Source organism: Lepidothrix coronata, unplaced genomic scaffold (genome assembly GCF_001604755.1).
Source record: "Lepidothrix coronata isolate B3197 unplaced genomic scaffold, Lepidothrix_coronata-1.0 Scaffold156, whole genome shotgun sequence".
NCBI lineage: Eukaryota > Metazoa > Chordata > Aves > Passeriformes > Pipridae > Lepidothrix > Lepidothrix coronata.
The window spans coordinates 1,079,952-1,104,989 of NW_016690336.1; the positions used below are offsets into that span (position 1 = coordinate 1,079,952).

General features: G+C 48.0%; 1 protein-coding gene across 1 annotated transcript in view; it reads left to right on the plus strand.

The window, feature by feature from the left end:
- Positions 1–8,500: 8,500 nt before the first annotated feature.
- Positions 8,501–25,038, plus strand: part of DDRGK1 (DDRGK domain containing 1) — a 35,800-nt gene continuing 19,262 nt past the window's right edge. Inside the window, exons 1-3 of the mRNA XM_017829008.1 lie at positions 8,501–8,633; positions 15,559–15,717; positions 24,593–24,699. Coding sequence (XP_017684497.1) covers positions 8,546–8,633; positions 15,559–15,717; positions 24,593–24,699 — 354 coding nt within the window. The 5' untranslated portion in view covers positions 8,501–8,545. The remainder of the gene's footprint in view (positions 8,634–15,558; positions 15,718–24,592; positions 24,700–25,038) is intronic.

Below are 25,038 nucleotides of genomic sequence, written 5' to 3' on the forward strand. Positions count from 1 at the left end.
CCCCTGCTAAGTGCTTTGATTTTAAGGATTTCTTTAATTTATTTTTACATAAAGATACTCTGTCTTCTCCTGCTCTCCCCCCACTTCCTCCAGCAACGGGATCCATCTGGATTAGCTCCAGGGAGATGAAAGTAGCGTTGCTGCTCTCAGAGTTATCTGTGTTCTCCACACAGGCTGAGGAGAAAAGCAAATATTCCTCGTCTCTGGTGCAGCTCGTTCAGCTCTTGGCCTGATGTCAGCGTGGAGCTGCTGAACAGAGCGGTGTTATTTCAGAGGCAGATAAGGAGACCGTGCATCCTGCATCCATCTCTGCTTGCACATGCAATTCCTTCTGCTCTATTTCATGGGCATTTGCAGAATTGCACAAAAATTTAGGCTGGAAGGTGCCTTGTCCAGCTGAGTGCTGAACATCTCCAAGGGAAGCAATGCCCCCACCTCTCTGGGTTTGTGGTCCTGCCTTTCACCATCCTCACAGTGAAAACGTTGTTCCTTGTAACTCATGATGGAATTCCCCTTCCTGCAGCTCATGCCTGTTGCCTCTTGTCCTTTTGTCACACACCTCTGAGAGGAATCAGACTCTCCCTTCTCTGTAACTTTAATTATGGGAATGAAAAGAGCCATTAGATCTTGCTCAGCCTTCTCTACTCCTTGGCCCGTTCCACCAAGTGCTCACGAGCACAGAAGGATGGCACAAGTGAAGGGATGCTGAGAATGGTGGGGAAAAGCCTTAAGAATCATGGAATCACAGAATGGTTTGGGTTTGAAGGGACCTTAAATATCATCTTATTTCCACCCCCTGCCACTGGCAGGGACATCTTCCACTATTCCAGGTTGCTCCGAGCCCCATCCAACCTGGCCTTGGACACTTCCAGGGATGGGGCAGCCACAGATTTTCTGGGCAACCTGTTAGAGGAGGGGAGGCTTTGCCCCAGAGACAACCACCTCAGTTTCGCCTCCAGCCAAGACACAATAAAAACGCTTTGTCCTGTGTTGCATCCAGAAGGAGAAATGCAGCCTGTGACTCAACCTGCACATGCTGGAATCAGGATGTGAAAGCGTGAGCAACATTCCCATTAAGTGGAGTCTGCAATCCAGCCAAGCACACTTGGTTGGATTGATTTATGTAACTTGGCTGGAAATGTGGATTTTTGCAGCTAAAAGCCTTACCTCAAGCAGCAATGGCATTGCAGCTGCAAGTCCCTTGGGCCAACCTGAGGGAGGTATTGCTGGGCTACAACTGCATCCCGAAAAGAAACCAAATTGCATTTTGGCATCCCTGGTTTTCTTTTCCCTTCGTGCCTGTGGTATGTGGAGAGAGGAGAACAGTTCTTGGTTAATTCGTGCTGGAAATCCCGATCACCCAGGTCCTGGTGGCTGTTCCTGTGCTGTCACCTGAGTCCCAGACTTGGAAGGACACTGATTTCAAACGGAGCTGACGGCGCCGAGAACCAAATCGAGCTTTAATTAACTGGCGTCTAATGGAAACACGGGAAGGGACAGGTGAAATTAAAGCAGGGCTGCAGTGACAGACTTCTTCGCTAATGACTTCTAAATTGGTTACAATTTACATTTTGAAAAGATACGGGAAACTCATTAAGGCTCCAGACAAACAGCTCCGTGGGCACCAGGGGAGAGGAGGGAGAGGCTCTGAGTGAAAGGCACCCAGAACAGCAGCAACCTCTGAACATTTACCACCACTGCTGTTTGTGTCCTCCCCAGGACTGACTTTGTGAAGAAAGACAGTATTTTTATCTCTGATTTTCAGCTACAAAATGCCAGGCACAGAGGACTCACCTGTCGGTGCTGGGACCACGCTCAGATGAGCCAAGTGGAGTTAGTCAAGGATGATTTCCCTGACTAGAATCCCAGGTCTAGAACCACAGAATGCCAAAATCATTTAGGTTGGAAAAGACCTTCATGATCATCGAGTCCACCCTGTGACCAATCCCCACCTTGTCACCCAGCCCAGAGCACTGAGTGCCACGTCCAGTCGTTTCTTGAACACCTCCAGGGATGGGGACTCCAACAGGTCTTTTCTAGGGATGTGCCCATTCCCAAGAAACACTGGTTAGGAGTCACCTGGAATAATCTGTAACCAAAAGAGATGAAGAAAACATGCAGATGAACTGCTGGAAAATCATCCACGTGCACAGATGCAGTAACAGCCACGTGGTCTGAACCTCACGTGGTGAGGGCATTACCTTGGGACAGCCCCTGCCTGAAATTAGGGACATCCAAACCCACCACCTTGTGTGGCTTCACTGCTCACTAAAGAGCCTTTGAAAGGTTTTGGGTTTGTGGTCACAGAGAGGAAAGGACTGAATTTCAGTCAGAGGGATTTCCTTTCGCCACTATTTTTGTCTTTAATCCCCCGTTAGCACAGAAGCCTCGATCTCCAAATATTTTTGAAGACCTGCTCAAGGAAATCCTTAGCCTGGCTGGGTTTATTTTAGATTTAGATCTTTACTGGCATTATTTGTTCCAAATCTTCCCCCAGCTTTTAAGGAGAAAGAGGCCTCTACCTGCTCAAGTCTCACTCCCTGCATCACTCACACATCCTGCCCCTGTGGCAGAGTTGGACCAGACACTCAAACCTTGAGAGCAGAAATGAGCTGCCATGAAACACAGCACAGTGGGAATCATCTCACACTGATTTCCAGCCTTCAAACCTGGAGCACTTCATTGCTCTCCAAAACTCCCTGAGAGGAGATTGGAGCCAGGTGGGGGTCAGGCTCTTCTCCCAGTAACGAGTGACAGGATGAGATGAAGCAGCCTCAAGTTGTACCAGAGGAAGTTTATATTGGATATTAGGGAAAGAAATCTTCATGGGAAGGGTTGTCAAGCCCTGGAACAGGCTGCCCAGGGTTTTCAGCAGTGACCTGAGAGTGTACAGGAGACAGAAACCCAGGGCTGTGGTTCTGCTCCTGAGGCAGAGCCCTGACAAACTGTTCCCTTTGCATAAAATCCTCAGTGACTCAGGAACAAGAAACCAACACAAGCAGGACCTCATTTTCCTCTGCCACATTTTCATCTTGTCCTCATGTGTGTCTTAATTTTGCAGTTTAGTTTTCAAGAACTAGGGCTCTGCTTTGATTATGACCATCACTTGTATTTAAATTCCTCTTTTAAGGTAAATTTGAAAGTTATCTCAAGGAACAATAAACCACCTTATTTCTCTCATAACAAGTGACCTGAGTCCAGCAAGAAGGAAGCAGCAAAATCTCAACAGACCAGGGCAAGTCTCACAAGCTTCTTCAGAGGCTTTGGGGAGGAGGTGAGCTCCACTGAGGTCCTGGGTGGAGGTCACCCAACATTTGGGTTCCCATCTCGTTGCCCTGCAACTGTTAAATAAACCTGCAGCTCTTTGGCACCCTGAGTCAGACACTTCCCAGAGTCTGATCCTGCAATCCACCCAGTGCTTCCTGGAAGGTGCTTTGTCCCACTGGCACAAAGGAATAGATCCAGAAACACTCCCGTTCATTATCACACTTACAGAGTATTTGGAAGAATCCCAGAGGTCCATATCCAAGTGGGAGGGAGCTGGCAGGCAGCACTTGCATTATTTGTCCCTGTAAATACATTCTGTTACCTGAAGGTTCCATCCATGCTGCAAATCCAGGCATGCCCAGGCACTGGGAAGTACATCCATGTGAGAAAATTGTTAGAAAGCTCCCCTGCCTAAACCTGGGTGCCAACCTGCACTCTCCAAATAATTCCAAATAATTCCTAGGCAGGGTTCAGTGCACAGACCAGTCCAGGAACAACTCCCAGCGGGGAGTTTGCATCCAGCCACCCTCTCCTGGAAGGCAAGGCAAGTTTACAAGTGTGGAGGAGGGTGTTCTGTGCCAGCTGGCCACAGGGCCCAGGATACACTTAGTTCCTGGATGCACTTAGTTTATTAGGAGAGACGAAGCTGAATTGCCTCTGCTTAGAGCCTCATTGCCGGACATCGATCCGTGAGGCCACCGTGCACTCCCTGAATCCAGCCCTCTGGGATCCACTGCCAGCTGGATGAGTTCTGGGACAAAGGAGTGATGATCCCTCACACAAGTGGATACGCCTCCAGCCCCGGTGGGATGTAAATTTAAGGGGGTTTTAAGTGTAGATGTGGCACCTGGGGACAGGGGTTAGTGGTGGCCTTGGCAGTGCTGGGGGAACAGTTGGACTCAGTAACATTAGAGGGCTTTTTCAACCTTTATGATCCTGTGATTCTATAAGATTTCTATAAAATGAGGCATTTGAGAGGGTATTGTGCTATTTGACCTTTGGTCAAAATAAAGAATAAATTGAAAAGACACCTATTTTCCCCCAGATCTGCCTGCACCAGGATCAGGTGCTGCCCCCACACCAGGTGAGGAAATCGCAGAGGTCTGCACATGGATTACTGGGATTAAGGACTGACAATTACTACAACAAGGGGGAACATTTTTAAAATAAAAGAGGGTAGATTTAGATTAGATATTAGAGAGAAATTCTTCCCTGTGAGGGTGGTGAGGCCCTGGCACAGGTTGCCCAGAGAAGCTGTGGCTGCCTCTGGATCCCTGGAAATGTTCCAGGCCAGGTTGGATGGGGCTTGGAGCAACCTGAGCTAGTGGAAGGTGTCCCTGCCCATGGCAGGGGGGTGGAATGAGATGAGCTTTACGGTCCCTTCCAACCAAACCATTCCATGGTTTGATGGTGCCACCACAGTGCAGTATTTCTAAGGCTGAGTGGGACAAGTCACGCTCCAGCAGCCGTCACTCAACTCAATCACCACCCACAGCTCCTCGCAGCCTTCACACACGTTTTCCCAGTGTCCTGGTGCAAAGTCAGCCTCAAAAATCCTCTGAAATTCACAAATGGTTATTAAGGAAACCAGAGGGATTTTTTCAGATGCAAATCAGAAAAAATACGAAAAGGTTTCTGAGAAATAAACCTCAAGGGATGTCAGATGTTTCCGAAGATTCAGCGTGTAACAAAACTGACCTGAGCATCCCATACTCTGTCGTTCCTCTGGAGTTTAAGCTGTTTCTGCACGGGATATTGGTGACACCTACAGGAAAAACTCATCTGCTCCCTCTGCAGCCCAGAGAGCAGCAGGTGACATCCCACCATTAATATTATCTCCTCATTAAAGGCAGCAGGGACCATGCAGGCAAATAAAACACTCATCACCCACACGAGTGTGTGGTGGCTGCAGGGCCATCAGCTGGAGGGTGACAAACAGGACCTGGGAACATCCAACTTCTCCACATCTGCAAAGTACAAATTACAGCAGAGATAAACAAACTAAATAAAAAGTAGAATTTCTTTAATATTGCTTTTTTCTGGAGGCGCCTCTCAAGGTTTTGAGCAGTTACAGGACTACAGGTAATTCTTACAGGATATTTCTTCAGAAGTTCAGTGTGTTCTCTATTCAGGACGAATTTTAAGGAAGTTAAATAGAAAGGATGTTGGAGCCAGGGAGGCTCTTCTCCCAGGGAACAAGGGATAGGAGGAGAGGATACAGCCTCAAGATGGGCCAGGGGAGATTTAGGTTGGATATTGGGAAAATTCCTTCATGGGAAGGGTTATCCAGCCCTGGCACAGCTGCCCAGGGCAGCGGTGGAGTCCCCATCTCTGGAGGGATTTCAAAGCCCTGTGGATGTGGCACTTGGGGACATGGGTCAGTGCTGGCCTTGGCAGTGCTGGGAAATGGTTGGACTTGATCTTAAGAGGACTTTTCTAACCTAAATGAGTCTGTGATATCCAAAAACAGCCCCTTCACGAGCTACTCTGAAGAAAATTAATTCTACCTCAGCCCAAATCAGCACAGGAACTCTCATTAAAGAGCCACCATTTCTTAAACTTGTAGGCAAAGACACAGAAGAAAATCCAACATTTGTCATTCAGGTTTTATTTTTCCAAGCAATCCTGACCATTACACACAATACAAAATAACCATTGTCTGATGAGTACCCTGGAAATAACCACCAGGAAAGCTCCAGTTCATAATTGATCTAATTGTGAACTGTTGATAATTGATCTAACTGTTCCCCTCATGCCTCAGAAGGTACCAGAGGACACATCCTCTGTGACACAGAGTGAGTTTGGGATCCACCTAAGAGACAGAAACAGACCCCTGGAAGAAAGGGGAGCTGCCTTTAGGCCTTGGAGTGTTGGTGGGTGAGAGGCTGGGACATGACCCAGCCCAGAAACCTCCTGGGCTGATCCCCCAGCGTGGGCAGCAGGGCAGGGGGGGATTCTGCCCCTCTGCCTCCTCAGCTGAGACCCCCCTGCAGAGCTGCCTCCAGCCCTGGGAACAACAGCACAAGGATGTGGAGCTGCTGCAGAGAGTCCAGAGGAGGCCCCGCAGATGCTGCCAGGGCTGGAGCCCCTCTGCTCTGGAGCCAGGCTGGGAGAGCTGGGGGGGTTCCCCTGGAGAAGAGAAGGCTCCAGGGAGAGCTGAGAGCCCCTGGCAGGGCCTGAAGGGGCTCCAGGAGAGCTGGAGAGGGACTGGGGACAAGGCATGGAGGGACAGGCCAAGGGGGAATGGCTTCCCAGTGCCAGAGGGCAGGGCTAGATGGGATATTGGGAGGGAATTCTTGTCTGCGAGGGTGGGGAGGCCCTGGCACAGGTTGGGCAGAGAAGCTGTGGCTGCCCCTGGATCCCTGGAAGTGTCCAAGGCCAGGTTGCATGGGGCTCGGAAAAACCTAAGTAGAAAGTTTCCCTGTCCATGGCAGGGGGTGGAACTGGATGGTCTTTAATGTCCCTTCCAACCCAAACCATTCCATGATTCTATAACTGACTTCCAAAATAAGATTTGAAAGTATTATTATTAAAATAAAACATTGCAATAAAACATTCAGGCTGTAGATCAGTTCCTTTTTGAGAACTTCCCCCCATGTCCCTGGTTCCACTTTGCTAAAATTTAGCAAATCTCTCAATAAAAGCTGTTTTTCCTGTGACAGACAGATCTGAAGTCATCTTTAGCTCATGACACGAGCAGAGGCAGCTGTGGAGTCCCCAGCTATGACTAATTAGCTACAGCACTGCTTTAGATGTCACATAGCCTCTAATTTGCATTTTCAACTTATTAAAACACTCCCCCCACGAAGAGTGGTTCAAATGGCCACACTTAAGGCACTTCTGAAGCAAGAAAGGGTTTGATAACCCAGAACTTCACAATCACAAAGCAAGTGAAATGGGGTAAAACCCACAATCCTTCCCTCTTCACTCACAGGGCTGGGGCAGAGCCTGAAAAATGGTTTCTGATCTAACAGTGACCATCCAAAGGAGGGAAGTTTGTTCTCCATCTCCAGCCCCAAGTTCCTGCATCTTTTTGTGCCGAGACTCGTCTTGATCTAAAAAAACAAATCCAGAAAGAAATAAGAAAAAAAAAAAAGACTGAATTAGTTGCCTGCTCTGTCCCATTGCTGCCAACACAAGGTAGAGCCAGGAGACAAACCCTCCCTTTGTCTGGACACCAACATTAGATCAGCTTGAAACACGACCCATCTATAGCCAAAGCCCTCCCACCTGTACTGGCTCTGCACACGTCAATGTAAACCTGATTCTTAAGCAAATAACAGAATTATTTAGCTTGGAAATGAGCACTGAGATCAGCAAGTCCAACCTATGACTGAATAGCATCTTTTAAACTAGACCAGAGCACTGAGTGCCACGTCCAGTCCTTCCTTGGACACCTCTGGGGATGGGGATCCACCACCTCCCTGGGCAGCCCATTCCAAGGCCTGACCACCCTTTCCATGAGGAAATTCCTCCCGATGTCCCACCTGACCCTCTCCTGGCACAACTTGAGGCTGTTCCCTCTCTCCTGTCCCTTGTTCCCTGGGAGCAGAGCCCGACCCCCCCCGGCTCCCCCCTCCTGTCAGGGAGTTGCAGAGCCAGAAGGTCCCCCCTGAGCCTCCTTTTCTCCAGGCTGAGCCTCCCCAGCTCCTCTGGGCAGCCTGGTTTCCTACACTTGTACCAAATTAAGCCAGATCACTACATCAGACAGCTGCCTTTGGGCCAGCTCATTCTCAGCCTCTCCAATTTTGTCACGGGCACGTTTGCTTTGGTCCAGGCCAGCTCAGGACATCACTCCTGGCATGGCTCCGTCTTCATCCCATTCCCACGCACAAGAGACCGAAAGGCAGAAGACAGAGATCACTCAGAGGTGTAACTTAAGCTTCACCATTACCAGGGACACCCTGACAGCTCTGAGGGCTCGGTGCGGGGTGACGGCTGAGGATCTCCTCAGCCTCATCAGCCGCCCGCAGCCGCCGTGCCGGGCGGCCAGGCCCACGGACGGCGTGCTCAGGGGCGGTTTTGCCTCATAGTTTTTAATTCCCGCTCCATTTCCCGCTTTAACTCCTCCTTTAACTCCTCGCTCCCCTCCTTCCCTCAGCGCCCGCCTAAGGACCCCTCCAGCGGGCTGCCCGCGCCGCGCCTGTCAGCCTCCAGCGTGCCCGCCGCGCCCCGCCGCCGCAGGCACCGCGCGGGGCAGCCCGCGCCGCGGGGACCTTGCGGCGGGGAAGGGGCCGGGCCGTACCAAGGGTGCCGTGGGCGGAGCCGGGGCCGCGCCATGGACGCCGCGCTGCTTGCCGCCGCCGCCGTGCTGCTCGCCGTCCTCCTCTTCTTCGCCACCCGTCTCCGCGGGCAAGCCAGGGCAGGTGGGTCACGGCGCGGCGCGGACCGGACGGGCCGCTCCCCACGCCGCGCTCCCCCCCGGGACCGTTCCGGTGGGCGCGGCCCTGCTCTCAACTGGGTCTGGAGCGGTGCCGCGGGAGCCGCCAGGGGGCGCCACGTCCCGGGGGCTCCCCCTGAGGGGGACCCGCCATGTTGGGGGGTTCTTGGGGGTCTCGGGGGACTTGGGGGGTTCAGGTGTTTTGGGGCGTCCCAGGGGGGTGTCCTTGCGGTCCTGCTCTGCCTTCCGCCCGCAGGAGCCCCAGGTGGCTCCAAGGCCTGGTGGTCCTGCCGCAGGGGGCCGGGGGTTCCCGGCCTGAGGCAGCCCCAGAGTGAGGGGCGTGGGTTGGAAGTGTGTGAGGGGCTCTGTGAGGGTTCTGTCAGGGATTCTTTCCAGGTTCTCGCTCCAGGGCTGGGAAGATGCCCCCAAAGCTCCTCCTGCAAATGGGGAGGGAAATGGAGAACAGAACCTAGAGGGCCGTGATCAGCGTCCAGCTGGAGGCCTGTCACTTTTGGCGCCCCCCAGGGTTCTGTCCTGGGCTCACTGTTGTTTAACTTGTCCATCAATGACTCGCATGAGGGTTCGTTGCCTCCTCAGCGAGTTCTCTGATGACACAAAACTGGGGAATGGCCAATACCTCTGAGGGTTTTATGGCCCTTCAGGGGGACCTCGACAGGCCGGAGGGATGGGCAGGGAGGAACCTTCTGAAATTCAGCGAGGGCAAATGCAGGTCCTGCACCTGGGGAGGAACAACCCCTATCACCAGCACAGGCTGGGGGTGACCTGCTGGGGAGCAGCTCTGGGAGAAGGACCTGGGGGACAACAAGCTGTTGCTGAGCCAGCAGTGTGTCCTTGTGCCAGGGAGGCCAATGGGATCGTGGGGTGCACTGGAAAGAGCATTCCCAGCAGGTCAGGGAGGGGATCCTTCCCCTCTGCTCAGCCCTGTGAGGCTCATCTGCAGTGCTGGGTCCAGCTCTGGCTCCTCAGCACAGCAGGGACGTGGAGCTCCTGGAGTGGGTCCAGAGGGGGCTGTGAGGGTCATGAAGGAACTGGAGCAGCTCTGGGAGCAGGAAAGGCTGGGGGAGCTGGGGCTGTTCAGCCTCCAGAGGAGACACTGAGAGGGGACCTCCCCCATGTCTGTAGGGTCTGCAGGGAGGGGGCAGAGCATGGACCAAGCTCTGCTCGGGGGGGCCCAGCAATGGCACAAGAGGAACGGGCAGGAACTGATGCCCAGGAAGTTCCACCTGGACATGAGGAAGAACTTTAACTGTGAGCACAGAACAGATTGTCCAGAGAGGGTGTGGAGTCTCCTCACTGGAGATATTCCAGAACTGGGTGGACACAGTCCTGTGCCGTGTGCTCTGGGATGACCCTGCTGGAGCAGGGAGGTGGGGCCAGATGGACCCACTGTGGGCCCTCCCAACCTGACCCATCCTGGGATTGTCCCCCCCAGGCTTCTCCTGCAACTGGGGAGGGAATGGGCTGTGAGATAACAGGCAGGACCTGCCCCCTTGGTGCTCCCTGGCAGCTCCTGGGTTAATGTTCCTGTCAGACAGGAAGGTGGGCAGGTCCCTTTCCCTCTTCTGCTCCTTTTGGCCACTTCAGGTGTGTTTTGGGAGCTGGTGGATGATGAAGCACTTCCAGCCCTCCCTCAAACAGCCACTGTGCCACTGCCGACCAGTGTTAGATCACAGAATCCTTTAAGTTTCTGAAAGGAAAAGACCTTTAAAATCCTCCAGTCCAACCATAAAAAACTCTGCCAGTTCCACTGTGATGGAAAGACCTTTTTTGGGTGGGAGTTGAGTGTTATGGGAAGAAGTCAGATGTGGCCACAGTCTTATCAGGCTTGTGTTTCCACAGTGGGAGCAGGGAGGTTGTTTGGCTGCCAGGTCTCAAATTAAGATGTTTAGCCAGGACAAACACTGAATTCCAGTATCACCACAGGTTTTGCAGACATGGGGTAGTTTGGGGTTGGAGTTTGTGGTATTTTTCTTTGGGGGCAGTAGCTTTGATAATTTTTAATTAAGAGGGAAAAAAACCCCACACCTCCAGTATAAAAAGAGTTATTCAGTGCAAGACTGTGCTGGTAAAGACTCTATGTTAAAAGCAGTTTTGGCTGATAGTAATAAAATTAAATAAATAAAAAAATAAATGAAATGAAAATTAAATTAATTAAATAATAATTAAGTTTTCCAGCACGTTTTCCCTCACACCTCTGCTTATATAGACCTGGTCTAAATCTTTCTCTTGGAAAGATTTGGAAACTGATGGAATTTCATCGTATTCCTAATGGCTTAGAGCTGAGCTTTTGGTAAAAGTGAGGGACATCATTTCCTGAGCTGGACTTAGATAAATCAGGGCCTGTGGGGCTTGGGAGGGTTGATTTTCTTTTTAAGCTTTCAGAGTCCTAAACTGAAGCCCAAACATTTGTTTTAAATAGTGTGAATTATTAAAAAAAAAAAAACTTTAATACTGATTTTGAGCAACTTGGTTAAAGTTAGCTTACATTCAGGATAATTCAATTGTTTCGAAGCCTCTTTTTCAGAGTTAACTTTTTGACACTTCCACATTGGTCTTGCCTTTTTTTATTGTGTTTTTAAGGTAATTTCTACCTTAATATCCTGGTTTCTGTCATGATAAAATCCTTCACAGAATTTAATCTGGTGGGGATGACTTTGTGCACAACAGGAATTATTTTTTCAAACCTGCTGGGGCTGTGGGGTGTTTAATTTAGTCTTAATTTAGTCCCCTCCCAAATTTAGTCTTAAGCAGGAATTTGCTTTCCCGTTCCTTTTTCTTACATGGAAAATGGAAGTAAATCTGCCAGGAAATCTACGTTACCACATGGAAAGGACTTGGAAACCAGAGACATTTGACTTGGAAAAGTGGTGGGAGCTCTCACCTTTTCCTGTTAATGTCCAGGGATTGTGGCAGCAGCTTCACTTTATGTTCTGTCATGGAAATTGCCTTTCTAAAATGTTCAGGGCTTGCCTTCTTTAGGGAGCTAAGGATCACAAGAGGTAAATCCTGTGCCTTTGTATTTGCTTTGAGAGGTCATTTGGAGCAGCAGAGTGTTCCCAGCAGGATCGTGCCTGGACTTGTTCTGCCGAGAACAGAAAAAAACCCAAGTAGCATTTCTGGCTTTTTTACATCCGTTTGTGATGAGCTGCAGGAGGACGAAGCCCCTCTGCAGAGAAGCCAAGCACACTTCCACCTGGGGCATCTGGAGCCGCTTCCTGGTTGGATTTCCCAGGTTTTGCACGAAGGCAGAAGGTTCAGGGTGGTGCCACCGTGGTGGGAAGTGCCACCAGCTTGCGAGGGAGCAGCAGGTGGAGCTCTGCCCGTGCCAGCCCAGGTGACACCCTGCTGCACTTGCTGATCTGATCGAGCTGAAGATGAGCTGCTGTGATAAGCAAGGGGTTGCTTCTCCAAAAAAATATTTATGCTCTGAGCCAGTGGAAGTTTGCAAAATTTTGTGAAGGGGCAGATTTCCACCCAGGGGGTGGAAATTCAGGTCCTAAAACGCCTGGGCTCTGAAAGATTTCATTTTGCAGTGATGGGGCTGGTGCTTCATGCCCAGTTTAGGAAAGATTTCTGCTTTCAGGGCACAGTTCTGCTCACTCTCCCCGAGGAAGGGGACACAGCCAGTGCCACAGTTGCTGTGCACTGGCTGAAAAGTCAGATGAAATCATCTCTGCACTTGTGCTGATGCTTCTTGAACGCTGAGGCAGAGCTGCAGTGCCCAGCAAGGATGTGTTCCCTGGGCTTTGGAGGGCTGGGTCAGACACTGCAGAACACACAGCTGAAGATGCACACTGAACACATGTCCGTTTTGCAGACATCTGTTGAAGCTTTGTTTGTATTGCCTGTTAATTTGAGGGGTTTATCTAATTAATTTAGCCTGGCCTGCTGTTCTGCAAAGCCTGGGGATCCCTTGCCTCACCTCTGTGGTGCTGGTCATTAATTCTCACTCAGATGGCTCTGTATCAAGTCTAATTAGTCTTTGTGTGACTAATCTCTGCATGATTTGGTTTATCCTGGGGTGCCACTTCTGAGGCCTCTGCAGCTCCAGGGGAGTGAAGAGATGTGTTCAGAGAAGTGCAGCAGCCAAACCCCGCCCTGTGCTGCAGGGGAAGGGGAAAAAACCGGCAGGGACTGACCCCAGAGAGAATTATTATCAAAGCAAAGTGATTTTTAAGTGTATCCTCTGTGTTCTGTGAAGCCTCCAGTGCCACCCCGTCACTGACAAAGTTCAGAGGGAGACAGAGCACGGCTTGACTTTCTGGATGTCACAGCAAATGCTGTGGCTGGAGTCACGTAGACAGATCTCTGACCCCTGAAGAACCAGGTTCAGCTGTGTTGCAGCAGAGTAAATGAGGATTTTCTTCTCCTGTGAAGGTTGGGAAGAATTGCAGTGACTGACATTCATGTTTTTGAAAGGACTGCCCCAGCTGAAGGCCCGGCAAAGAGAAGCTGTGGAATCCTAGAACCAAAAAGGTTGGAAAATGCCTCTGAGATCATCGAGTCCAACCATTCCCCCAGCACTGCCAAGGCCACCACTAATCCATGTCCCCAAGTGCCACATCCACAGGGATTTTAAATCCCTCCAGGGATGGGGACTCCACCACTGCCCTGGGCAGCTGTGCCAGGGCTGGGCAATCTTTTAAGTGACAAAATCTTCCCCAGTATCCAACCTGACCCTCCCCTGGCACAGCTGGAGGCCGTTCCCTCTCCTCCTGTCCCTTGTTCCCTGGGAGCAGAACCCAACACCCCCCTCAGCTCCCCCCTCCTGTCAGGGAGTTGCAGAGCCAGAAGGTCCCCCCTGAGCCTCCTTTTCTCCAGGCTGAGCCCCCCCAGCTCCCTCAGCTGCTCCTGCTGCTCCAGCCCCTTCCCAGCTCCGTTCCCTTCCCTGCACACGCTCCAGCCCCTCCATGTCTCTCCTGTCTGAGGGTCCCAGAAGTGCCCCCAGGGCTGGAGGTGCCCCAGCAGTGCCAGCACAGGGACGGGCACTGCCCTGGGGCTGGGACACACCAGGGCTGGCACAGACCAGGGGCCATTGGACTTTTTGGCCACCTGGGCACCCCTGGGCTCATGTCCAGCCACTGTGTGCTATTAAAAAAGAAACTGGAGTCAAGATAAATATTTTAGGAAGAGGGAAGAAGAAGAAAAGCTTTATTAAAACATATCTTTTTCCTATAAAATGACAATCCAGAGTGTCTGGGTGTCTTCTGTTGTTTGTGTGATTGTTTTGGAGATTTGACAAGTCCAGTTGCTGCCTTGTGTGTTTGACCACGATATGGGTCAGGTTTGGTGAGTTTTGCTTCAGCCTGAGCCCCGTTCACACTCGTCCCTTTGAGGAATTTCCAAGTGTCCTGTAGAGAATGAAACTGGGAAAAGAGGAGGGCTTGGCTCACACGTTTCACTCTGTGAGGGCTAAGCTCCTCAGTCTGAAATAAATACATGGCTTATAAAAATAGATTCCTCTTTCACAAAATGCAAAACAGTCTCTGTTTCACAGGACAGCAGGAACCAAAACCAGAATGAATGAGTATTTGCAATTAGTGAGAGACACACACTGACTTCTGCAGGTGAAGGGATGCTGAGGTTTGAATTGCAGTGTATCTCAAGACTTTAGTAAGGGAAATAATGCATTTGTGTAAAAGGTTTTTTGCAGAGTGTCTCTGGCATTTAGCAGTGACCAATAAGTGATCTGCTGCTCTGCCTTTGCAGGAAAATATTACCTGTAGCATCCAAAATGAGCATTGTCATGCTGTGAATAGGACTGGACAAGCCCTGAAGCAAATAATGGGATCTCTGGAGCCTGGACTTAGGGACTTATTACAGAGCAGGCTCAGGGCTCTGCTGGTCAAATGCTGCCTGTGCTGAGCTTGGTGCTGCAGCTGTGCCCTTATCAGTCCCAAAGTCAGGTGCTCTGAAGGTTTCAGATGCACTGAGGTGAGCTGCAGGCACACCTTTGATCCCAGGATAGTTGTCATAATGAATCTCATTTTCTGATGGTAGATATGCAAATATTAATTTTTTTAGGAAGGCATTGTTTGGATGAGAGGATGCTGGAGACTTGGCAGAGCGTGGAAAGCATTTTGTGCTCCTGCTGGGACACAATATAATCCAGCAAAGCACAAAATAAATGTGTGCTGAGATGAAGTAAATGACTAGTTCTGCAGATTTCCATGAGATCATTTGAATATTTGCCTGAATTAAGGCTTAATACTTTGCAGGATTGAGCAAGTAACAACATACACAAATATCAGTTTGGCTTATCAACGGAATATGCAAAGCAGGTATCAGGGATGATGATGTTTTACCATTATCTGATTGTTTTGGCCTGACTGCCGTAGTTAATGGCAACAGGAGGTCTCAAAAAAAAAAACCTGGTGGAGAGTTTTCTATGGAAAACCTCTGAAACGAGTCCTGAAACCGGTCAGTTCCTTCCTGCCAGCTGCTCCTGTCAGGATATTCCTCATTTGTCAGATCTTAATTAGTAACTGCAGAATACTCAGAGAGGAGCTGCAGTGACCTTTGGTGTCCTGCTGCCCCTACATGTGCTTGTGGGAATTTAAATCCATGGGACAGAGTGAAGTTACCCTATAACTGTGTTTATTTCAGCTGTAATTTGTGATCTTTGTTTGCTAATGGGGTTTTGTTTCGGGTTTAACAATTTACATATTCCACTCTCAAGGATTCCTGCTCTGAGGTTTCGATCAGATGAATCTACTTCTGAGTTACACAAGTAAAAAATGAAAATAAAATTTAAAAGAAAATCAAAATACTTTAGAAAGGGGGGGAAAAGGGACTTCGGGGTCTTCGCTGTTGGTAACTCGGAAGTGAAGGCAGAAGGGAAAAACGCGTTAAATGATTAAATTAAGCAGGAATATTTTGTTTTTTTGCAGCTGATGAGGAGCACCAGCAGAATGTGGCAGCAGCAGCAGTGGCCAGGCCTCGTCCCCAGGTGGAGGAGAGGGGAGAGGGGGTGCCCCGGCGCCGCAGGAACATGGGAAACCGGCTGATGGCCCAGAGGAGAGCCCAGCAGGCTGAGGAGTGGGGGGAAGGTAACTCTGGCTTCCAAACATCAAAACAAACCTGATTGTTTCCAGCTTGACCGTAATCTGACTGCATTTATATCAGTGAACATATAGGTAGAGTGTTTTACTGGATAACCTTAATCTAGACTGGCTTGCTTAATTTTTTTTTAACTGAATTACAGACTCTGAATTATGATATTTTCTTTAAAAATTGAAGAATTCTCTTAGTAATAATTCTTTTTATACCCACAGGTAAATAATAAATTAGATGGCTACATTTTAATACATCTGGATGCTTAGGAAATATGATTGTCCCTGTCCCCACTTCATCAGTGGTCTGTAGATCCCACCCCTTAATTGCAGTGTCTGCCCCCTTCTGAGGTGAATCCTGGCTGTTTGTTGGTGCATCACAACATATTCTTCACTTACTTCCTAAAAACTGCCTTTGGTATTTCCTGCTTAGCCGTGCAAGTTCAATTTGGGAAAACAGAATCCACACCTTGCATTTACTGCCTTGCTGCAGTAAAATACTGGTTTCTTGCAAATTAGTGGGAAGCATTAATTTCCCAATGTAATCCCTGCAAAATCTGAAGTTCTCTTTCCAAAGAGCCCATCCAGGTGGTGGTCAGGACCAAGCTGATTCCCTGGAGATCACCCCAGACTGCTGCATTTTGCCAGCAGGTTGTTGCCAATGAGTTGTGTAAAACCCATGCTGGATTTACAGTTCATAGCTGCATGTCTGTGGTGTGGTTGTGGACAAAAATAGGGTGATAAATAACATCTTTCTGCACCCTGTAAGCATCACCTCCTTTTCTGCTGAAGCTTCACACATTATTATCTTTATTGCTACAGAGATGATCTCACCATGATTCACCTCACTGGATTCTTTCCACTTTCAGACTGTGGGTGAAGTGTTCAGGGTTCTGCTCAAATGGGGTTTGCTTCACTCGGGTTTGCAGTGGAGGTCAGGGTGCCTTTTTGGTGTGCAGTAGGTTCAAGCAGTGAGCACACACCTGTGTGATGCCTTGATTAGAGGCTGTTTGCACTTTGTTCAGCCTTTCTTACCCTGCAGTTTGTAGAAAGCCTCTTGCTCTTCACGTTGACAGGTAAACGTGCTCTTCAAGCTAATTATGTTCAGCAGCTTCACAGATGGAGAATGGACAGGCCTGAACTTTTCAACTTTGGTTGTTTCTTCTCATGTGAGAACACCCTGGAAAGAAAATGGAGTCTAAAAATATTTAGTTTTCAACTCCAGACATCAAAAGTCTGAATGCTGAAGGCCGACAGTGAAGCTGTCAAAGCAAACGGCTCATCTTATCTTAGTCACTTTAGCAATAGAAGAATCTGTGTCATTGGGCTTTATAAATAATTCTTTTGCAGCCTTCTGTACATCAGATGCGAGCACTGCCTCTCTTGCATGAAGTTTCCTTTGAAATGACATCCCTCTTTTATTTGTTTTCTCTAATTTCTTTTCCAAATTAAAACAGCTTCTCGCTCCGTGCTTCTGTTTTGTGCTTCTGTGTGTGGTTTTATCTGTATCTTTGGGATGGTTTTTCCAAGTGCCTGAGCACAGGTGCACAACAGGAACACCAAAGCCTTTGGAGACTGAGCACAGACTTGAGCAGTGTGGCTGTGGAGAGAAGCCTCTGCCCCTGGTTCCCCAGCGTTGAGGTGTTGCTATTATTAATTAAAATTAACCCCTCCTTTGTCTTTGACTGTCTGTGCAAATCTTTTAGCCTGGCCCTGAGCTACCTGCAGTAGTGTGGAGTTTGGGGGTTTTTTCCCCTTGGAAAATGATGTATTACATGTTTTAAAGCCCACTCTGTGGACACATGACCTAGGCCTGGAATCCCTCTTGGATTTGTCCCCTCAGTGCATTTTCTCCGTGTCAGTACAATGTAAAGCAGTTTGGGCAGGTTACTGCCTCCATTGCAGCCTGTTGAAGCAGCAAGTTCTCCCCACAGCAGAGCTTTATGTCACAGGAGTAGTTGACTCACACGGAGAGAGAGCCCAGAGTACAGAGAGTGGTGTGTGATGCCAGACAGTGCAGCACCAGCTGGGGCACCCAGGGCTGAAGAGCAAAGTTGTTTGGCAGTTCAGACAGAAACACCAAAACCAAACCAGTCTGGCTTCTTCAGTTTTGCCTTGTAAAAGCTCGTATTGCTTTAGGAGGCTTCTGATCATCTACCACTGGAGTGGGTTTCTTTTTTCCTTGTTGAATTCTTTGAGATGTTTCACTAGGAAGTTTCTGTCCCGTGTGTGGAATGTGTTGAGCTTTGGGCAGAGCTGCCTGATCCTCCTCTGTGTCACTCCAACTTCTGCCCAGACGTGATTTCTTCACCAACCCTGCAAGATACCCAGGACCGTCCCTCGGGGAGGGTGTGAGGAGGCCCTGGCTGGGTCTGTGTTCTGCCTGTTGGGAGCCAGCTGTGCTGGGGAAACGGCCTCAAAGCAGCACTTGCAGACTTTGGAGTTGTGGTTACCCACGAGGGTTTTCTGTTTTCCATCCAACAATCAGATTTCAATTCCAGAATGAGAAAGAAGCTTCAAGGGTAGAGTGGTAGCCCATGGTTTCTGCTGCCTGTGCTGAGTTGTTTTTGCGCCAGGACTCAAATCTTTGACAGACTAATGGGGGAGAAGAAAAAAAACCCCAAACCCTCTAGGGAACCAGGGTCAGGATCTTGAAAACTTTTAGTTGTTCCTTCTGTAGCTGAAATCTGATTTACTTGCAAGTCTGCATAAGGAGTCACTTAATACAGAAAAGGATAGTCAGTGAGTATTTTGAATATTCAAATCTACACTGTCAGTGGAACTAAACCAGGCTGTAATCCTTTCTTTAGCTCAGTGGGGTGGGGTGAGACCCCAGAATTACTTGGAGATTCTCACAGACTGAAAATAAAGGGTGAAGCACTAAATGGCTCGACTTTCCCACCCGAATGACACCACGGGGTGGTGGGTTCCCTGTTCACGGGTTCCGTGTGGGCTGTGCTGTGGGACAGGCCCCCAGCTGGGTGCCCACACTGCCCCGGTGTGCTGAGCAATGCTTTTCAGTGGTTAGTCGAGTTCTCAAAGGAGGTCTCAGTTAGAAAACCAACAACTATTAATACCTTCTGATGGCCAGAGATTGCTGGGGAGACAGTTTTCCCGGGTGACAAAGTGATTCTCAAAATGACTGAGACCCCTGAGCGTGTTCCACCAGCGTGACTTCCAGGCTGGCTTTAGAAAAATGGGTTTGATTGCCTTAAATTGGCCAATTTAATTCCAGCCATAACATTCCTGCCTTTCCTGCAGCCCTGTTAAAGTCGGTGTGCTCTGTAGGAGGGTGCCTACTCCTTTCCCTGTGGAAAAGGAGTCTGGAAGGAGAGTTGTGTATTCATGTGGTCGGGTTGATATCCCAGCTCGCAGACTTAATTAGCTCTGGTGTATCTTAATTTAAATTGAACCCAGACAGAGGTGGCTTTGTGGGCAAGTTACAGCCAAGATGAAAACGAACCCGCTGCAAGGCATAAATGAGTGAGGATTTCAGGCATTAATCATTTAGGGCAGGAGAGGCCAAGCTGAGCAAGGGGAAAGGGGATAAACTGGAGTTGGGCTGAGTATTCTTTGGAGCATGGGGTAGTGTGGATAAATAGCATTAGCCATTTTCCAGTTTCAAATCCCATTTATTTACTGATTGAGGAGGGTGTTCTTAGCTCTTGTTTGTGCCTGGCTGATGCTCTGAGTGCATCCACTTGGACTCTGATCACCTTTGGGTGAACATAAAGGTGTTTTATTGAAACTTTTCTCTTGGTTGCTGGTCGTGTGCAGAAAAACTCCAGGCCTCCAGTTGAGCTTGTCCTACTGCAAAGAGCTCAGAGGTGAAGAAGGTACTTTGACACTGTGTTTTTTTGTGTCTTGGAGCAGAAAGTGACCCAGCCACTTGATGTTCCCATAAAAAAATTTCCTGTCAAGTGACGAGAAACTTGTGAGGATGAACAAATAATGGCAGGAATGGTGTTGGGGTCATTTTGACCCCGCTGTGGTAAAATTAACGAGGCTGAGGATCTGAGGCAAATGTGTGTTAGCTTGGAGGGCTGTTGGACATTATTTCTGACTTTGTGCAAACATGTGAGGAGAAAACCTGCCTGCCTGGTTGCTTGGGTAGTTGGGGAGTAGGACACAGGTTTTGCAGCCCAGGTTTTCTGTCCCCTGACAGGGTGTCTTGAACCAGCACTTTCTGCTGTTGGTGTGAGGGGGTGGCATTTTTTGTTGACTGAAAATGGTGAGGTGAAAATGGTGAGGTGAATAATTACCTCGATCATGGCAAGGTGACAAAGAAAACAGACTTCTCTAAGAAATTACAGCCATCTCCAAGTGTCCAGCAGAACAAAGACCACTGGGCAGCCCCCTGGGCGTGGTGGGAGCTCCATGAAGAAATGAGGAAGAAGGGAAGGACGTGCCAGGAGAGCCTAAACAGCCCAGTGCGTTTCCAGGAAGGATTTCAAGGGTTTAGTTTTGAAAGACACTCACTTCCACACCTCAGGAATGACCTCTCTGACTTGTTGCAAAAAGTCTTGCCAAAAAATGGGACTTTGTGTAGGCTGTTATGGTTTGGTTTGTTTTTTTTAACAAACAGAAAGTAAGGACTGCATCAAAGAAATAATCTGGTTTTGTCAGGTTACTTTTATTATTTGTTCCAAACTGGTACAGGCTATGGGCTCTCTACTTTTGGCAGCTTGTAAATAAAACATGATAAAGAAAAGTTAAAGTCCAACATAAATGAAATCATGAGTTCCTCTCTTCTTTTGCATGGCAAGACTTGGAGATCAGAACTATTCTTTTTAACTGTAAGTCACTACTGGGAAAGAAAAGCACAACACAAAAAAGGTTTTTAAAGCTTTAAAAATTATAATTGGGCATGTTAAAATACCCATTATTGCTTTTTGTAGCATTCAAATCTTGCAGCTAAGAAAAATCTTGCGTGAGTGTTTTCTGCTAGTTTGGGGGAAAAATAATTTAAAAGATAATTTTTGATCCCCATTCCGTGATGGATATTGTGCATGAATCTGAGAAGGATGTGTTTGTGCTGAAATTTCTTAAAATAAGAAGTACTTTTTCTGAGAGCTGAAAGATCTGGAAAATGTGTAAATTTAGAAGCAGCGATGTTGGTCCCACACGGTTCTGGTGAAATGGAGCTGCATTAATTGCGGTGGTTGAAATCATTTTAATGCTTAATCAGTAGGAAAACCTTTCTAGTACAGTTAAACTTTGACTAATATCCCAACTAGTGAATCAAAAGTCAATTCTGACTTGCTGCTACTCATACAGTGACTTTGGTGTTATCGAAGTGCCCACAGTGTGTGTCTCTCCTGGAGCCAGTTCGAGCACAGACTGTGGAAGGGGGAGGGAGGTGTGTGGTTTCTCACTTCTGCCAAATGACTTTATTTGAGAATAAACTTTGTCGTTTGAGTTCTGCTCTAAAGGTCTGATGTCCTTTGTTTGTGCTGCACTTTTTCTGTCCCAAGCGTTGACCGATTTTGTGGCTTCAGATTAATTAACCAATGTCTTGTTCTGTTTCTAAACTGGAGATAAACCAAAATAAATTAAGAAATTAAAAAATATTAAAATTATGACTAGTTATTAGGCTATTATTAGTCCCACCACAGGGCTGTGTTACTCAGGAGTGCCCACACCTTTCCATATGTTGGTCCAATTCCCTTCAGTGGCTGGTGTCACACATCTCTTTGATGTTAATAACATGCTGTTAATAACATCATCTGCTTTCAAGATGAGCTCCTTGTTTTTTTCCCCTCTTTTCTCTACTCCTTTATTTAGGTGCTGCATAAATAGTAAATAAAGCAGCTGGCTCTGCCCTAAGGACTTTTTGTGAGTTCTTTTTCGCAGATGGGAATCCATTTGCTTCACTTCCAGAACTTAATGCAAGTTCTGGACTCTTTGACATGGATGACATGGACAACTAGACCACTTTGGATGGAGCTTGGAACACCCTGATCTAGTGGAAGGTGTTCCTGCCCAAAGGGAGGGGAGAATGAGATGATCTTTAAAGTCCCTTCCAACTCAAACCATTCTGTGATAAATAAAATATGTACTGGTTGTTTCTTTTGGAGCTTTTTGCCTGTTTTGTACACAGTAGCTGGTAAATTCCTGTCATGATTGAAAACATCAGCACTCCAGCTGACGGTATTAGGAAGCATTTTTGAAAAGTAATCTCAGCCTTTGTGACTTTTAGCTTTTTCCTGTTGTGCTGCCTCTCAGTGTGTTCAAAATAGTAAGGGAAAGCAAAGATTCCCTGAAGCTGCCTCTCGGCTTGGCCAGGTGAGCAAAACCATGTTTGTGTAAAGCAGAACATGTCAAGTGGTGTGAAAACATCACTCTGAGTCAGGTTGTTTCTGCTTTCTGCCTCTTGGTGCTGGAAACTTCTGGGAATACTTTGCAAGCTCTGGAAATCATGGAATGGTTTGGGTTGAAAGGGAGATGAAGGATCACCTCATTCCACCCCCCTGCCATGGGTAGGGACACCTTCCACTAGCCCAGATCGCTCCAAGCCCTGTCCAGCCTGGCCTTGGACACTTCCAGGGATCCAGAGGCAGCCACAGCTTCTCTGGGTAACCTGTGCCAGGGCCTCCCCACCCTCACAGGGAGGAATTCCTTCTCAGTATCCCATCTATCCCTGCCCTCTGGCTTTTTTAATGATGTCTGATGCCTGTGTTTCCCAGCTGAGTGCATACCCAGGCTGCCCAACTGTAGTGCTTTGGGTGATGATAAACTGCTTTCACACACAATTAACATGTTGCATCACATCTGAGGCTCAGGAGTAGGTGGAATGCATGTTCCTATGGAACTGACCCCCCCATGGAGTCTCCTGTTGTTGTCACAGCTCTGTGTGTGAAAAGTGATTATTAGAAGCTTCTGCTTTATTTAAAATTAAGTCAAGAAATCTTGCTGGCTGCATACAGCAACCTCTCCGCTTTCGGTGGAGATGCTCTGCTGTAATAACAAATTGATTCAGCAAATACTTTTCCCCCGTGTTTATGTTCCTGTCAGCACGCTCAGGTTTATTTAGAACACATTAATTGCACCCAGGTTTAGTGCAGTGTTGGCCTTTCAAGCTCTGCTGAATCACAGGCTGTGTCTGCACCACCCGTGGTACTTCAGGGATCGCATCGGGTGCTTCAAACAGGAGGAAAGCAAATGCTCCTGAACAAAGGCATGTTTGATCCAGGACTGGAATAAGGCTTTAAAAGCCTTGCTTAGGTTTCTGCCTAATGTCTGGCTCAGGTAATCTTAATATAGATGAAATCTGAGAAGCCCTCAGAGCCTCGGGTGGAACAGTGTCAAAGACGGTGTTTTATGCTCGTGGTGTTTGCCAGAAATAATTTTCTAAGCAATAATACCAGTACTGAGCTGTTCATTTTGGAGTAATAACTGCTAATGCTGGGTTGCTCACCCATTGTGTTTGGAACTCCCCTTGACTCCCTATTTGAAATATAAATAAAGTTATTTTAAGCTTCAGCAGAACTGCAGAAGCAACTGTGTCAAGTCTGAGTATCCCCCGTTGCTCTGTGTGGTGTAGGAAGGGGGAACCCTTTTGATCATCTCAGTAATGAGGCACCAGTAATTCTCTGAAGCCCAGTTCAGCAACCAGGCTCATATTAATTCCATCTCCTGAAAACAGCTCGGTTATTTGAGAGCCACCTACACAGCCCTCAGTTACATTTGATTCTCATGATGTGTCTCTGTGGCTTAACCATAGTCCTGTCCTGTGTCTTGGAATCAGTAAAACAAGAGTGTTTCAAACCTAATTCTGCATATAAAAGAAGAGGGGGTCTCATTCATCCATGTGCCCCTTTTACAGCAGCTTTTGGGGTTCCCAAAAAAGGGGACCAGGGAGCTCCCTACAGAAAACATCCTGGCACCAGCCCTGCCAAATCTCTTCCAGTCTGGATCTGAAGTCAGCATCAAGCATACCAGCACTGTGGGTGCTCAAAAGATCAATTATGTTGCCCAAAAAGGGAGCCACGTGTGAAGATCTTCCATTTTGATCCTGCCATCTGATTCAGGCACGTGAATCTCCATGTCTTGTGTGGTGTTCCATGGGGTGAGCTGAAGATTTCTCTTGGAATGTTGAGGTCAGTCCACAGTGCTTATGTGGTGGGATCAAGGACTACTCTAGACCAGGAAATGAGGTGGCCAGATGTTCCTGAGCTTCCTGAGGAAGTGGCAGCCTTTAAAACTCTTCTTCCTTAGTCCCTGAGAGAGCAGAAATACTCATTTGCACACCCTTTGAGCAAGACTCTCCCATATTTCACAGTGGCAGAAATCACCTCTCTAAACAACCAAGCAACCAATAAAACAGGCAACTACTGAACGTGTCATGTTCTTGCAGTCAGGTTTACATTTCAGGGACTTTTTTCCCCTCTTCCCTTAAAGGTTAGTTATATCCAGCCAGAACCAGTGGATGAGTGGTGTGCCTCTGAATCCCACTTTTTCAATGGATGTCTGTAGTGCAAAGCCTAAAGGTGACTGGGAAGAAAGTCAGTCGTTCAGCAGATACATAATGACACCATTAGCACAATTTATGTGTAAGAGAAAATACCTCTCTTAGTTGTGGAAAGCAGGAAACACTCGTGAAAAGCCTTCCTTCAAAAGATCAAGGGAATTTTTACTTCTGCCTTCACTTACTGTGTGTTTGCCTTGTTACTTCTGCTCTGTGGCTTTGGCAGCCTTGTATGATTTTTTTTTTTTGCCTTTTTTTCCATCCAATAGGTCCTGCCTGAAGTGTGTGTGTGTGTGTGTGTGTGTGTGTCTCCTTTCCCTCTGCTGCTGCTTTCCCGGGAATTTTCTCAAAGGGAGGTTTTTTTTTACAGGCAGTTTACAATTTGTCATTTGTGCAATGTTGCAGAGGAAGAGGATGCTGAGGAGGCGCCAGAATTTCAGGTGTCTGGGAAAATTGGAGCAAAGAAGCAGAGGAAATTAGAGGAGAAACAAGCCAGGAAAGCACAGAGAGAGGTGAGTGTTTCCTGCCACGTATCAAGCCCCGAGCAGAGCCTGAACAGCTCAGCAAAGAACTGGGGGTGAGAGACGCCTCAGAAAGGCAAAACCAGTGGCATCACTGCAAACATTGTCGATTTATTTTAAAACTGTAAATTCAGCTTTTTCTGTCATATCCCAGGAGGGAAAACGGAGTCTCGTTTTCTTTCCATTCAGTTCTCTGGCATTTTTGTGGGGAGGAAAGGAGTTAAAATTTCAGTGCTCTTTATTAGATGTTTCCACTGGCTTGTGCCTTAATGTCAGTACTGTCTGCCCTTAAAAACACCCCCAAACCCACACGGTGTTGTTGTGACACTG